The sequence below is a fragment of the Mustela erminea genome, chromosome 14, assembly GCF_009829155.1.
Source record: "Mustela erminea isolate mMusErm1 chromosome 14, mMusErm1.Pri, whole genome shotgun sequence".
Taxonomy (NCBI): Eukaryota; Metazoa; Chordata; class Mammalia; order Carnivora; family Mustelidae; genus Mustela; species Mustela erminea.
The window spans coordinates 66,209,839-66,225,656 of record NC_045627.1 but is presented as its reverse complement, the minus strand read 5'-3'; the positions used below and the strand labels follow the sequence as shown (position 1 = coordinate 66,225,656).

The 15,818-nt window shown below is 52.0% G+C and overlaps 1 protein-coding gene across 1 annotated transcript in view; it reads left to right on the top strand.

The window, feature by feature from the left end:
- Nucleotides 1–6,804, top strand: part of ARL3 (ADP ribosylation factor like GTPase 3) — a 36,198-nt gene extending 29,394 nt beyond the window's left edge. Inside the window, exon 6 of the mRNA XM_032313938.1 lies at nt 6,494–6,804. Coding sequence (XP_032169829.1) covers nt 6,494–6,541 — 48 coding nt within the window. The 3' untranslated portion in view covers nt 6,542–6,804. The remainder of the gene's footprint in view (nt 1–6,493) is intronic.
- The last annotated feature ends 9,014 nt before the right edge of the window (nt 6,805–15,818 follow it).

Here is a 15,818-nt window from a genome sequence, read left to right as displayed (position 1 = left end):
GGGAGGGAGCACTGCTCATTGTCTGCCCCAAGTGCAGGCCCCACTGCCCCACTCCAGTTTGGCAGAGAGTAGGAGGGTGGAGAGATCTGTGTTCGTGGCTGTGTCACCCACCATGGAAGTGGAGTCCCTTCATGCCAAAAAAGAGGCAGTGAGCTCTCAGACTGAGGGTGGGGGTTGGCAAGGGAGGGCTTTAAAATCAACCAGTTTGAATCAAGTGAGATGTCATGTGTGGTTTGATTTTGTGCAGAAAGTTCTTCTCAGTTCAGGGCCTTCAGCAACCAGGTTTACAGGAAGTGATACCAAGAGAGATACAACAAAGAACTGTGAACAAGAAAAATAACAATTTTATATGGAGGAGAAATAGTTTGAAGGTCACTTAATTAGTTTAGTAGATAGTACCATGGTGTATAGAATTGGGTAGTTAAGACTGGGATTTCAAGGTTAATGAGATTAGATTATGGTTAATAGAATGATATAAATTTAGAGAATTTAACCATTATTTGAAATGGGTTATTTAATAAAAATGTTAATTAAGAAGGGAATCTGCCGTCTATTGTCCTTTAATGGTAACCTTTGGGGACTGGAGAAAGGTCGGCGAGTTTTCTGTGGAAATGCGTTTTTCACTGTGAGGCACTGATTGACCATGTCCATCCCTCAGGTAATGCCTCTGACCTGAGGTCCTGCCCACTCAGCCAGTTTCTTACTTTTCACTTTAAAAAGAGTCACTTACTTGGAATTCTTTTCCTGCATTGCTTAGTTCAAGTGTAGGCCTTTAATGACTCGGATTAATTAAGGCTTTAACTATTCCTCAGAATGAAAGACGTCACTCGAAAAATGTCCATAAGATTACTTTCAGGCATGGATACTGTGTAATAATTACTAGGATTCCCTTATCCCTATTTCATCCTCCTACTCTACCCTCCCACTCTTCCACCCACCGCCCCCCGAATGCTGGTCAGTAATGGGAGACCCTCCCAAGATGATCAGACATTAAATGGGTCAGGTAACATCTGGCCCCACCGCTCTAATGAGCCTGAAAGAAAATGTACCAAGGTTTTTTAAAAAGACCTGGGATTTCTGTTACAGTTTCAGGTGTTCAGAGACAGTGTCCCTGTTTGCATTGTGTTTGGGCCTATGTGTTCCATCTAAAGTTTGCATTTGTGAGATGGGTCTCGGACCGCTCCGTGGCACGGTCAGGCGGGTGAGCGGAGCAGCGGCCACGGGTCCGCGCGATGGTGGGCCAAACCCTCTAGACTGAGAGGATACATGCGTCGCTTCTCCTTAGCGGAATAGCTGCAACACAGGATTTCAGGTTATGGAAGTTTGTGATTCTGGGCAATGATCTGAGGTTCTTGTTCTCCCGGCTCTTCTGAAGGCAAATAAGTATATGTGGTCCGTGTGTTTCCACAGCCCCTGCTCTGGGTGTGGAAAAGGGCTTCTGAAGGCTTCGGGAGAGTTCAGAACAGGTCTTTGTTTGGCTGATTGATGGTGAGGAGGAGGCCAGCCATATGGGATTGAAGCAGGTTTTCATAGGAAACTGTCAAGAGCCAAGCACAGCTAAATGGCACTAAAAGCTGGAGGAGTCACCAGTCTTGGAAACTCTGTCCTGCTGAGAGGTCCATAGTCCAGACGAGTGATCAGAAAAGACCCAGTTACGTCAAGTAGCTGAATGCAGAGAGGAGAAACTGAAATACATCTGGGGAAACCTGCAGCCCCCTCGGCTAGACTGCCTTCCAGACACAGAGCAGCCGCCCTCCGGCCCCTTGGGGCTCGGCCCTGCCCCAGTGCATAGCATGTAACTCCAGGACGCTCTTCTTTCCCCTTCGTTTAGAGAAAATGATGAACAAAGCATCTGGCTCAGAGCCAGAGAAAGATAGAGGAATCGATCCCTCTTCCACTTACAAACCCGAACTGGAACCCCTTAGCACGGCTCTCCTCTGCTCCCGCAGTTTCAGGTGGCTGGAGATACTCCTTCTCTACAATCCCCATGTGTTTAATTACGATTATACTGGATTAGAATTTCCCTTCAAAGCAGAGATCGGCAGTTTCGGCCTGGCCTCTAGCCTCAGTCATCACAGAGGCCTGCCCACCCCAGTAGCTCTGAGCTCGCAGGTTTCCCTACGGATTGCTCTCTGTACCCTCCACCTGATGCTCACCCTCTCTCCCACTTCTCTCCACATTCCCCATCTTCCTGCTCCAAACAGGAGGAAGCCGGCGCAGTCATCTCACCAACACAGAAAGGACCCCCAATAACCTGAGCCCCACGAGCGCTTTGCACATGGCCACTAAACAGTCACTAGCCAAGTTTTTGGGTTTTGTTTCTTTTAACCTTGATCTAGGGGACTTTGCCCTTAATAAGCCAACAGGATTTCAATATTTTAAAAAATGACATTCACCACTTCTTTCTAAAGCCTGACGTCAGTTATTTTTGACTCCAGTGTACATGGAACTGCTTATCTACAAGTCAGACCTCAGGGTTATTTTTAAATTTTCAAACCTCTCTGTAGACTAAGAAAGCAAACTCAGAACATGTGACTTTGCTACCTCTCTGGTGCAGTACCTTTGTCACCAGAAAAAAAGTATTAATAGTGAGCAGTATTTTACGTCCACTGCCTCCAGCTGCTCCTTGACCCTGGAAGCCCCGTGGCATGATGGGATAGGCTGTGATGCTCAGCAGGGGTCTGAGCACCTCGTCATCCTAAAGCAATTACTCATGTGACCATGTGGTCCTCGTGGCATTTAAAACCAGGCCTACCCAACTATGGCTACTGCTTCTTCCTTCCAACCATCCACAGTGATGGATGCATGGTAGAAAGACCAAGTTCAAAGGAGCAGTGTAGTCAGAAGCCGCTCTTCCCATAGAAAGGGGCATCGCGGGGCACCTGGGTGGCTCAGACGGTTAAGTATCTGCCTTCAGCTCAGGTCAGGATCCTGGGATGAAGCCCTGCATTGGGCTCCTTGCTCAGTGGGGAGCCTGTTTCTCCCTCTCCCTTTGCTCCCCGGAAACCACTACCACCTGCCCCCGCTTGTGCGCGCGCATGCTCTCTTTCTCACAAATACAGTTAAAAAAAGAAAGGGGCATCGCACCTTCAGTCTTGGACGGGACTCCTACATTTCCAGCCAGATGGTTAGGGGCAGCCTTGTATTTTTCCCAGTGTTTATCATAGGGAATAATATCAGGACACAGTAAAATGTAAGATTTTTTTCCTTTTGCCATGATGCTAAACAAAGCTCAGTATTTGAGGTTCAAGGACTCTCTTTAGTCTCTATTATTGAATTGAAGCTAATCAATTCAAATTGGGTTTCAGCAAGGTTGATGAGGAGGGGGTGCGGGGGAGGACTGCACCTGCCCTAAGATGGTCATCCCAGGACAAAGATCAAATGTGCGGAAATTTGGTCAAACAAGTTTTTAACAATAAAGGTTCAACCACTAAACAAACCTATGAGTTCATTTCCTTCTCTGGAGGCAGAGACAGCAGTAACCTACTTCAGGTAGACAGTCACCTTTCCTCCATCATCTGTTTTCAAAAAAACAAGGCCTTGCCAAATTCAGGCAAGGGCCATGGGGTGCACCGGTGAACTTGTGGAGTGGAGGGTCCCTCGTCCCTTTCTCCGAGGGGTGCGGCCCCTGCAGGCGGTGGTCTGGCAGACAGTCATCTGTGGGGATCTCGCAGCAAGGGACACGCGTGCAGGCTTCCACCTGCAGCTTGGGAATCTTGAGAGCTAAGTGACCAAAACAGCCTCTGAGACCTTCCGAGCGGCCGCACAGCCGTGCAGGGTGCCTGGCTGGGGGTTCTGGCCCCGTATCAGCAAGAAGCCCATGAGGACAAAGCAGGATTGCTCCCTTTCCCACCCAGCCACAGGGCAATGCCCGCCTTGTCTCGGGCCGCGCGTTCGCCGAGCTGGGGCACTAGCTGCAGAGCGCGGGTGCGGGAGCTGTGGCCACGTTCATGGCCTGCCTCTGCCTCCCATGATTCTGTGTCCCCACTTCCTCCTCCGAACTGTGGATGTTATAACAGTACCTACTTCACAGCGTTGTTACGAGGATTCATTTCAAAGATACAAGTTCATTGTCTGCTCTAGGCCTGGCAGCCGGATACCAAACTAGGCTCTGTAAGCACAACCTCAGGCCAGTCCGACCCGGCCCCCGTTGCAGGGCTCCCGGACACCACCATTGTCCTTCCTTCCCAGGGGGCAACATGGCCCAGCTTGTCCCTGCTTTGACTGAAGAGGCCTCATCCCCGGTAACTACAGCCTCCCCGACACCGCTTACCTCCAGCTCGGGTTCTCGGGGTAACGACAGGAAAGGGACCACTCCCCAACCTCCGGACACTTCGGACCAGGGCAGCCTCCGAGAACCAGCGCAGCCACAGGCCTCGGGCCCTGTTAATCTCCCCAGGCCTCCCACACTCCTTCAGGTTACAGTCGGCAGCTGTGGAGACCCAGGGCCCGGCAGGTCAGCTGGTGGGGACCGACCTCTGAGCGCCCTCTGTTGGCCAGACTGTGTCGGGAAGGACTTTGCCACCCCCCCGCCCTTGCTCACATCTGGAAGACACTGCCTCGCAGCAGGGCTCGGTGGTTTAAATCCCCTCCACCCCCATCACAGATACCCAGGAAGAAGCTGCCCCTCACCCTCCACATGCTGCTTTGGGTTCCTGCAGCTGAGTAAATATTTTTCCTATCTCTTTGGCTGCATTCATGTTCAGTAACATATAATAAAAGAACCCCCCCCACCACCACCAATAATCAGTCACAAACCAAGAGGAAAAATTGCCATTCGTGTAGTGTGGGAACACAGTTCTCGATTTCTCTGAGTGGACGATTTGATAAAATCTGCAAGTCTCTTTAGAGGAGAAAATACCGAGGTGCACACCTTGGATAGTGTTTGTCCGGGTTCCTGAAGGTGGAAAGGGCTGCACAAGTGCTGAGCTGTTCAGCTTCGAAGGCAAAGGGAAGATGGTTATCTCCTTCAACCCTCTTTTATTTGTAAAATCTTTTTTGTCTCCTGGCAGGTGATCATTTTTTTTTTCCTGGAAACCAATTAGCTACTAAAATTAAACATGCTTCTCTTTAAATTAATCCTTTTCATAAAATGGTCTTAAAATTGGCCTCCGCTTTTCACAGTAAGTAGCTGACCCAGTTGTAACTGGAGACGCTTTGGGAGTCCACCTTTCTCCCACCTCAGCATCCTCCTACCCTTGCCCCCACTGTTGCCAGGTGCTGTCCACCTTTGGGCTTTGGGCAGTGGCCAGCCACATCTTGGCAAACGCCCTAAGGTCTGCCCTGGGACAGCCAATGGATTATCTGGTTCTCCTGCCCAAGTGCTCTGATGGCAACTGGCAGAGTTTTAATCACTGTAAATTCAGGTTATGGTCAGATTAGCCAGGAGATAGGATGCCTGCTGGTTGTTTTGCAGTGATGTATTGTTTACGGGATTAATGCCCCGAATGGCCAAGGGTGTCAGCTGATATTTATTACTTTAAGCTGTCTCAGCTGTTCAGGTTCAACTCCTAGCTCCATGGTCACAGGAAATGTGGGCTCTGCATGTCGTGTATGCCCTGAGATGGGCACATGCAGCCGGGACCAACTGCGAGTAGGTGTCACAGATGCAGAAGAAGGGGATTTGCTGCGGAGCCTCCTTTGATTTTGTTCTGGGCTTCCAAGGGAACTCCGCACACCCCTGAAGGTCGGAGAGGCTCTGGGGAAAGGGAGAGCATTCAGGGATGGCTCCAGAGGGGGTTGAAAAGGAGGTCATCGCTGGCAGGCCTGGCATCCATGAGAAAGCATGCTGCCTGCCAGGTGGCTGTAGGCATTGTGTGATTTTTTTACCCCCGTCCCTCTCCAGCCTTCTAAGAGAGGACACTTTCAAGGTCACTGTGCCTTTAAGGGAACCTTCTCCCCAGTCCCTCAGCTTGGTAGTGCTTAAAGCTTCAAGAATCAAGCCAGCCCTTTGAAACCTGTGTATAGTGCTGCACGAAGAGAAATAAGGCGCATTGCCCCAGTGTGTGTCTAGTAACACACACTGCAGTTGGTTTGTTTTTCCGAAAAAATTTAATTTAACCCAAGTGTACACTGTCACACTGTAAACACACTGGGGCACCAGAAGGGTGGCTTATTGAATTTAATGCCCTGGCAAAGGTCAGCTTTTAGAAAAAGCCAAAAATGGCTGGAATCTCTGATAGCTCTTCAATCAGGCCTTGGATCCAGGCAGATGTGTTTATTTTTTCAGAGGGAGTTCCTGAGGACCCATCTCAAGTTCACACACTGGGCACTCCCCCTCCCATCTTCTTCCTGTGCTCTCAGAGGCCCCCCTTCTCCTCCCCAGGAGGCCACTGTCCCTGGTCACCCAGGTGGGCCCCTGGGCCAAGCAAACTCCCTGGAGCTCGGGGTTGGGGTGAGAGGACCTAGGGGCCCCCCACTCCCCACCCCAGCTTGAGTGTGTGGCGCCTTTCTTACAACTAACACTGCCTTTCTCTGCTCATTTCCCTCTAAGGACGGCATGAACTGGGTCTGCAAAAATGTCAACGCAAAGAAGAAATAAAATCTAGCTGAACGGAGAGACGCAGGAGCTGCGGGAGCTGAATTCTGTCCTGAAAAACACTAATTTGCTGCTTTCTGACCAAATGTTTTTCCATCTGTGTACAGCTACAGCTGTTTGAAGAGAGGGAACAACACAGTTTAAAAAGAATCCCCATTCCAGCAGTAGATTTAACTGATCTCTGAGGTTCAGTATCATTTTTCAAATAAAGGAATTATATTATTTCCTCTGCATAATTGAAATAGTATTAAATGTCTCAAAGCACATGATTAGAAAATGAGATCTTTTAAATGAGCAAGAGATTACATTGCAGTTTAGACAATTCCAGTGGGCTTTTTTCTTTCGGAAAAAAAAAAAAAGAAAGAAAAGAAAGGAAAAGAGGAAGAAGCAGCTTATGGTGCATTCATTTATTTCCTGACCTGTCCCTTATATCCCTGCCTACGCATACCCCCCTCCCCCGCCGCCATGGTTCTGAAACCACAGACCATGTTTGTTGGGTGTTTTTACTGGTGCTGGGCAGTGATTTTTACCATCACCAACCAAGCTAGGCTGGGAAGCGGCTGGTGGGGGGAGGGGAGGGATAGCAGATGATTAAACCATCTTGTCATGCAGGTAGGAGACTGTATATGTAATCCTCACTCTTGGTGGGGGGGAACCTTTCTTATAAACAAGTCACCACAGAAACATACCTCGTCCCCACCCCCTTACCCCCCTGGCCAGCCACACAGGGAAGCAAATTCTTATGACTTTTGACAGTAATGACATCTGGAATGTAAGGAGAGGTGGGAGGTTTAATTCCAGAAAAATTACAAGGTCCTTAAAAAGCCCTCACATCGAGGGCTCAGGCTAGCGTAAACAGGCTTTCTCCAGTTCAGTGAAGCAGTGAGCCTCCGACTCTGAGATTAGCTGGCTTCTCCATGGCCGTCCTATAGAAGGGATTTCTAAAGCTCAAAGAATTCTGTTTAAATGATCACAATAGGCCGCTGCTATCAGATTTTAAAAATAAATGCGGCTTTACCATGAACCTGCTCCACCGAGAAAAGGCAGGCAGATCGATTTTTAGAAGAGATCAATTTTTACAGTGCTGGCAACTTGGTGGTGTGGGATGCTCGTGGGTGGAGAGGGCTCGCTGCTGGGAAGAACGCAGCAGAACTGTGTGTGATCGCTGGGGCCATGCCCAAGGGAGCGTCTCCCCGGCCGCTGGTGTCCTCTGCCTCTGAGGGCGGAGTGGAGCAGAAGGGCAAAAAGAGCTTGTTTCCCTGAGCCGGAAGGACTCCCCGGCTTCAGCTTCAGGCGCAGGAAAGCAGGCCAGAGCCGCGCTGGGCTCCTGAATTGAACTCTGTTCTGGTGCCTGAGCTCAGGGGTTTTCCGAGTGTGAATAAGAGACTGTTCAGGGCTAGTGGGTCTCAGGAGGCCAGCTGCCTTCTCATCCTGGGAGGTGGCCCTTCCCCAACCCACCAAGGCATTGGAGCAGACCCAAGGGGCCACTCCAGCCCCTGGCCCTCCAGCCCCAGCTTATTTTTGGAGGTGGGGGTTGGGGGCGTGGAGAAGTTGTGCAGGGGAGGCTGCAGTATGGCCAGCTTCAAAGACGGTCTGGGGTGAAAGCCATTCCCAACACCAGACACGAAAAGGTGCCCTGGGGTTGCCATGGACAGACCAGTAAGGACTTGCAAAACAAAAGAGGGTGAGGTGTTTTGTTTTGTTTTGTTTTAAACCACTGAGCTAGCTGCTCCCTGCCGTCTCCTCCTCTGGCCTCCCCGGCTCACCCAGTTGCCTCTCGGGCTTTGAACAGAGGCAAACAGAACCACAAGGAGCCCGAAATCCCTCTTCTGACGGGCTGGCAACGCGGCTCCAGCGCTTGAAGATGGTTTTTCCCTCCGAACAGCGCACCGGGGTTGTTACCTGAGGGGCAAAATGCTTGCTTTGAGCTGGGCAACTCGGAACACTGTGACAGGGAACTTTGACTTGGCAGTGGACAGTCCGTGAAACATGCTTGTTCTTCCACCACCGGCTCGGGGAACTGTTTGAAAGAGCCGACCCCGGGCCCCGCCAGCCCGCAGAAGCCACTTGCCCTCCTCTGATAACAGCCTCTGTGAAGGCTCAGATTGGCTTTGCCGCTAAAGACAGAGTCATTGCGGATGTCACAGGCTTTCATCTTCCCTCCGAGCCCCACTGAACCCTCCAGGGGCTCGTCGGGGTAGATGCGCGAAGCCCGAAAAATGCAGAGTTTGAAAGCTCCCGTTTGTGGAAAACAAAACGCTTCTGAAGTCCTCTCGGCCCTCCCCGCCCCGCCCCACCGCCGCGGCCGGGGACCGAGGATGGAATTGGAAGCCAGAGACGGGCACCCCCCGGTCTGGGCGTCCTCCCGCCCGCAGCGGGGGCTCCGCGAGCGTCGCCGGGGCCCCGCGACGGCGGGACAGGCCCCCCCCCCGCGGCTCCCCGCGCCCAGCGCCGCACACCCTTTCCCCTTCACTCTCCCTTGGTTACTATGGAAACAAGGGTGTCATTGATGTGGGCTGAGCCCGGGAACATGTCGGCGCACAGCTGAGAGTCAGCGATTGTGCCGGCGGGTAGAAATGTGCCGGGGTGCAAGGAGTGCGCGGCTCCCGAAACTGCGGGAAGGACGCGGTCCTGCCCCCTCCCTCCCTCCGACTCCACTTCCCTCTCTCCGGGCTTCTGACAAATGTCTTCATTCCCCTCTGGGCGAAAGCGGCGGCTATTTTTGTGCCTCTCCGGGCCCCACCCTCCCTGTCGGCCGCTCCTGATCCGGCCTGGCCTGGAGGGTGACACCATGTCACCCTCGCCAGGACGCGTCCCTTGATTCCCGTCAGAGTTTGCTTTGATTTCTCTTTCCTTCTCAGGGGCCAGTTCTTACTTCCTTTTATTTTTAGCTCTACGCTCCATGTGGTTTCAGGGTTCAGTCTGATCCATGGAAAGGTTCTTTTTTTATAGTCCCTTTTGAAAACGATAATCAAAGGAAGGGACGTTGTATTTGGTCATGTGGAAAATTCAATGTATAATTTAGACGTCTGTCAAAAATCTGACAAATAAAATGTAGCTGAGGCAAAGGCAGCCTGGAATGTGCTGTGTTCTTTGCCAGAGCTCGGAAAGGGCCTCACTGTTTGTCCTTTCAAAGGTTAGCATTCCCCAAGGTGCTTCTTTCAGGAGGACAGGATGCAAACATGGCCAAGAAGGATAAGGACAAAGCTTTAGGAAGCCCCTCCAACGCGGCAGGTGGTTTACGTCCAGTCTGCTTGGTACCGGACAGCATGAGGCCCACTTTGCAGTTGAGAAGACTGAGGCCTGGTTTAAGGAGTTTGCCCAGCCTCACAGAACCTTCAGTGCGGGAGGAAGCTGGAGCCTTGGGTCTGAATGCTGCAGCAAGCTGTGTTGCCTCTGCGGGACAAAGACAGTCACGGCCCATTTCCCAGCAATCTTCCCCTACATGGCCCCCACTTGCCTTCTGAGTCCATACCAGCAGTGCTCCCTGGGGGTTCCTTGTGCCCGGTGTTGGGTGTTCCCTGTCCTCACAGCACTGCAACCACAGATTTTGTACCATCTTTTGCACAGAACAGAAAAAGGGACAAGACATCGGGAAGGGTCTGGCGAGGATACTTGCAATTACCTACAGAATACTGCATCTTCTTTTTAGGGAGGGCTCAGAGAGGGAAACAGAGTTGCCCAAAGTCACACAGTAGGTGACAGAGCAGGCTTCACGTTCATTGTTCTGCCTCTGGAGCAGAAAAGCACATATTCTCCTTGGGCAGCCTAATTCCAGCAGCCTAGCTACACACCAGAATGGCTGGTCCCAAGGGTCCACCTTTAAAGGGAAGCTGTTGGCAGAAAAGAGGGGCGCAGGGCAGGAGGAGAGAGGGCTAGGGTTGCCAGATTAATGACTGGACATTCACTTAAACTTGAATTTCAGATAAACAGAGAACTGTTTTTTTTAACACAAGTATATCCCATGCAATATTGGGGACAGGCTGGCTGTCCCCAATTTTTTTTTTTTTGTTTAACTGAAATTCAAATTCAAAAACTAACCTCAGTTTTTTACTTGTGTTGTTTTGCTAAATCTCACACCTCCATCTGGAACACCCTGCTCAAGAAAGGGACAGTGAGGTACAATTTAAAAGTCTGTTCTTTGGAGTCAGAGAGGCCCAAGGTTCAATCCTTGCCCATCATAAATCAGCTCTGTGATCTTGGGCAGGTTACTCTCTTGGAGTCCTGTTTCTTCATCTATGAAATGGGACTAAAATGGTAGGGAGATTTAAAAGATATATAATGTAAATAAAGTACTTAGACCTAGGGCAACAGCGAGCACAAAGGAGGGACACTCAGGGTGCCTGGGTGACTCAGTCAGCTAAGTGTCTGCCTTCGGCTCAGGTCATGGTCCCAGAGTTCTGGCATCGAGCCCCCAGTGGGCTCCCTGCTCAGAGGAAAGTATGCTTCTCCCTCTCCCTCTCCCTCTCCCTCTGCCTGCCACTCCCCCTGCTTATGCTTTCTCTCTCTGTCAAATAAATAAAAATCTTAAAAAAAAAAAATTAGGGGCACTCTGTGCCACAGTGTCTTAACTGTAAAATGAGGTAATATCATCCAGTTCTCCAAAGGGCTGGAGGAAGCTGTGCGTGTCCCATGTACAGGAGGGGCTAAATCATTGGCAGTGATTAGAACAACTGGCAGAAATTCTGGAGTCCAGACCTTCCCAGGCCCCTTAGACCTTTGCCTTCCCTCCTCCCCTCCCGTGTAGCTCTGGAACTTTCAAGGCAACAAACAAGAGGCCAACAGTCTCCCAAAGGTGCTGCCAGCGCCCTTCGCTCTTGGGACTCCCAGGGCCACCCCGGCCACACCTCTTGCAATTAGATTTGTGAGTGGGAACAGGCTCTTGTTGGAGGTTCCTGATTGGCTCCAGGCAAAAACACAGTTTAGCACTCAGTCAAGCTGCATTTTAGGGCCTCTGTCTCTCTCCCCCTTCTCCCCTCTTAATTGCAATCTGTTCAGTAATTTCCTTTTCCAACACTGCAGAACACAGGGAAGCTGCAGCACCAGGAGTTGGGCAGGGAGGTAGGGGGAAGAGAGCTCCTGCTCCCTGTAGTGAATCTGCTGGTCCAGCGCTGTGACTCTGTGTGTGTGTGTGTGTGTGTGTGTGTGTGCGTGTGTACGCCCAGAACCAGGCACTCACGCACACGTGGAGATAGGGCCAACCACGAGGCCCCTACCATCAGACCAGGGCAAGTGGCTAGCGGCCTCCCACTGGCACTGAGTATTTCACAGTTACCATCCTATTTAATCCTCATAACAACATTATTAACTGTAGGTATGACCACAGTTTGGGGACAGGGCTCACAGAATTGGAGTCACTTGCTCAAGATCACACCAGAAGAGCAGGACAGAAGCAGATTTGCACCCAGACCTGTGTCGCTGCCAGCCCTGAGTGGGTACCATGACACAGATATTCCTCGCTTTCCGAAAGTTCTGGTTTCGCCACTTCCCTGTTGCGAAAGACCGACATCAGTACCTGTTTTCACTAACTGAAAGAAATCTGAAGAGGATTTTCACTTTTGCAAAAAAAAAAAAAGAAAGAAAGAAAAGTAAGCCCTTACCATACAAACGTAGGTCTTGCATAAAAGCAAAGTGACATAATGCGAACTTTGGAAAGCAGGGTCTACACCGCTTTACCCTGGTTCGGCTTGTGAAAGATTTCATAGGAAAGCTCTACTTTCAGAGAGCAGGGGAAGAGGGACCTGTACCTTTTCACCTTTTGGCTTCCAAGGCCAGAAAAGGAGCTGAGGAAGCCTCCTGCACAAAGGAACATGGGGAGGTTTCTCTCCCCAGAGTGAACAGCAGTGTCCCAGGGACAAAAAGCCTTTGCTAAAGAAATAAAATATTGATGACAGAATTGCAGAGCTCAAGCTAAGTCAAGGAGGGGCAGAGTTTATGGTAGAACCCGCTCGAATACCTGAAGCTGAAAACGACAAGGGCGGGGAAGCAGCTTCACTATGCAAACTCCCAGCTGGGTTAGTCAGCCGCTAGCTCCTTCCAGCGGCCCTACAAGATTAAGTACTCCCATCTTGTTTCCTAGTTGGGGAAACCAAGGCTCTCAATGGTGAGTCACTTGCCCAGGATCACACAGTGAGCAGGGGCTTGTCTGGGATTCCCTCAGACTGGAAAGCCCGTTTTTTCTTCCGGATGCCCTCTCGACTAGACGCAGGCCCCTGAGCTGCTGGGAGCAGCAGAGGGTGAAGCCCTTGCTCACCCACCTTCCGGGAAACAGGGAGGTGCGCGAGAGGCCTACCTTCCTCTTTGTCACCCCCTTCTTCCCCCTTGGAGTCCCAGAGGTGGCTGCTGCTCTGAAGGCGGCCGGCAGAGGGGGCAGGGGGGCCCAGCCCCACCCTGACAACAAAGGAAGAAGCTGGGGAGGCTGTTGCTCCTCGGGCCCTGGCCTGGGATCAGCAGGCCCCAGCCAGTGCCCTGGCCCGAAATGGGAGAGAGGGAGTGACCTCTCCCTCCTCAGACCACCAGCAGGAAGAAGGAAGGGCAGGATGCCAACAGAGACACTGGGACCCTGCCTTCCCATGGTTTCTCTTTGCCTTCTTAGCAGAATGCATGTTCCTGAGACTAGACAGGCCTGTCACTGGGCCCCTGCTGACTCATATGGGAGAGGATGGCCCACATCAGGGTGCAAGGCTTGGCACTAGCTGCGAGTCCCTCGGCTGAGTGCCCTTGTGTAGGGCAGGGGAGGCTCAGCTAAGCTTGGTGGCGGGGTCTATCGCACCAGCCAGACACCTCCCTGGGCCTGGCTTTGAACACTGGCCTCCTAATCCAGTCCCCTGTCCCAACTTGTTGACCTGCAGCCCAGCAGCCTCCGTTCCTTAGCCTTCCTCACTTCCGAGAGGAGAAATTGTTCCAAATTCTGGTGGCACACCCCCAAACCCATGCCCCCTTGGATTTTGTCTGGGGGCACCCAGCGCGCCTGATCTGGGGCTTTCAGTATGACTGGGGCTCCTCTGGGGGGTCCAGGTGACAGGATCAAAACACTTTTCCTGCCTGGATGCCACACATGGCTTGGGGAGAGAAAGGGATAAGGAGCTTCGGTTTGTAAGCAACAGCCCATCCTGTGGCAGGGGTGGTGGGGGGCAGGGCACAACCCAGTCTAACTCTCCCTTCAATTCACCCAGCTCCTGGGGCTTCACCTTGACTGCCTGGACCCCTTTCCCTCCCTGAGACCTCCAGATCTACCAGAGCCGTGAGTTGGGAGGAAGAGAGAGGGAGGAAGGGGGAATTCAGGGGCTGGGACGCTGCTCCAGGCAGGGGGAGGCTTCTGCCCAGCTGCAGGGAGCACCCCCTACCCCCAGTGTGTGAATGGGCACATCACCCCCTCCTGCCCGCCTGCCACCACTCCTGGAACAGTTGGGCCTAATGAACGCAAAGCAGGCAGGGCAGCTGTGAGCATTATCTGTATGCATGGGGGGGGGGGATATTCAGCCTCCCGTCCCACCCCACTCTGCAGCTGCTGCCGGCCCCCCATGCCAGGAGGGCCAGTGGGCACGAGCGCGCGGGCTGCTCCCGGGCCCTGGGCCTCCTCTCCTTCCCCCCTCCCTCCCCAGCCCACGCCCACAGCCTTCACTTGACCCATTTTGGAGGCAGAAGTTTGTGTGTGTGTGAGAGCGAGCGAGAGCGCACACATCATCTCCCCAGTTGGTGCTTTTGATTTCCTCTGAAGTATCCTGATTGCGGACGTACAATGGCATCTTGCTGCCAGTGCTCCCTCAGCAGCTTCTGGCTCGGCGCCGCCTCCTCCCCGGGGCCCGGGGTTTTCTGCTGACTCCAGGGCCCATGGGCGGCGGGCAGGGAAGGAGAAGGCCTCATCCAGGCTTCCATTCCTTGGCAGAGCGCTGGGACCTGGAGGCCCTTCCTGTCCTCAGGCGGTGGAGGGGGGCCCAACCGGCACCCCGCAGCCCTGCCTACTCTTGCACTCAGACCCCCCCTGCCTTCTGGGTGGCCATCTTGTCCCCCGCTGCCTCGCCCTCATCCTCTTGGCGCTCAGAGCCATTGTTCTAAAATGCAGTTCCCCTGCTTGAATGTCTTCGGGGGGCCATGGGGCTATGGGACTCAAGGCCAAACTGTTTATTCTGTCATTCAAGAGCCCTCTGATCTGACCCCAAACCTTTTCTATGGATCTGTCAATCACAGACGCTCTCACGGACCCTGAGCTTCACAGGAGCTGTCCTCGCTGTCCTGCAACCTAACCGCCCCCCGCCCCCACTCCAGAATTTTATTTCCTCACCTGGGCTCATAGTGCCCTTCTCTCTGGAGTGGCTGCCCCTCCTCTGGGCTTTTCTTACTCCTCTTTTAGGACACGATTCAAGTCTCATACGCCCAGGAAGATGGCCGGGTACCCTCTAGCCCACAGGGCTCCCCTGTGACATTTCTAGAGCCCTGAAAGCCTCGGCATCCATCCATCCAACCATTCATTCATTGGTTCATTCATTCAGCAAATTCTCTCTTGAGCAGAGGCAAAGCACTTATAATGCCTTTTGCACTCCCCCTTCCCTCCTGCCCTTTTGACTTCATTACTCACTGCTCTGCCCCTCACTCTTTCCAGCCACACACACACCCTTTGCTGTTCATCTGCCTCTGGTCTTCGCACTTGTTTCCCCCGCCCGGAACACTGCTGTTTATGATACCCTGAGACCTTGCCTCCTCACATTCTGAAATATTTTCTTTTCAAGATTTTATTTATTTGAGAGAGCACAGAGGGAGAGGGAGAAGCACACTCCCCACTGAGCAGAGAGCCCAACATGGGGCTCGATCCCAGGACCCTGGGATCATGACCTGAGCTGAAGGCAGACGCTTAACTGACTGAGCCCCCCAGGCGCCCACATTCTGAAATTTCTGCTTAATATCACCTTCTCAGTAAAGCCATCCCCAACTATCTCCCCAGATAAAACTCCCATGTCCCTTTACCCTTCTGGCATGTCCTACCCCTGTCGCTCTGCTTTACTTGCCTTCACAGTTCTTATCACCAACTCACATTTAGTGATTTATTGTCATCTGTCCCTTACCCCACCCAGTTACCTGCTCCAAGCGGGCAGAGAGTTTGTCTGTTTTTGTTAACTGATGTGTCCTGAACATGGAAACGATGCTGAGAATTAGAGGAACCTCAATAATTCTTTGTTGAATAAATAAATGAGCAAATGCATGAAACAGGTGATGTCCTAGGCTCTGGAAAATCAAAGATGACTAATATTTCATGTCCTCCAGGGACTCACAGGCTAGTTGG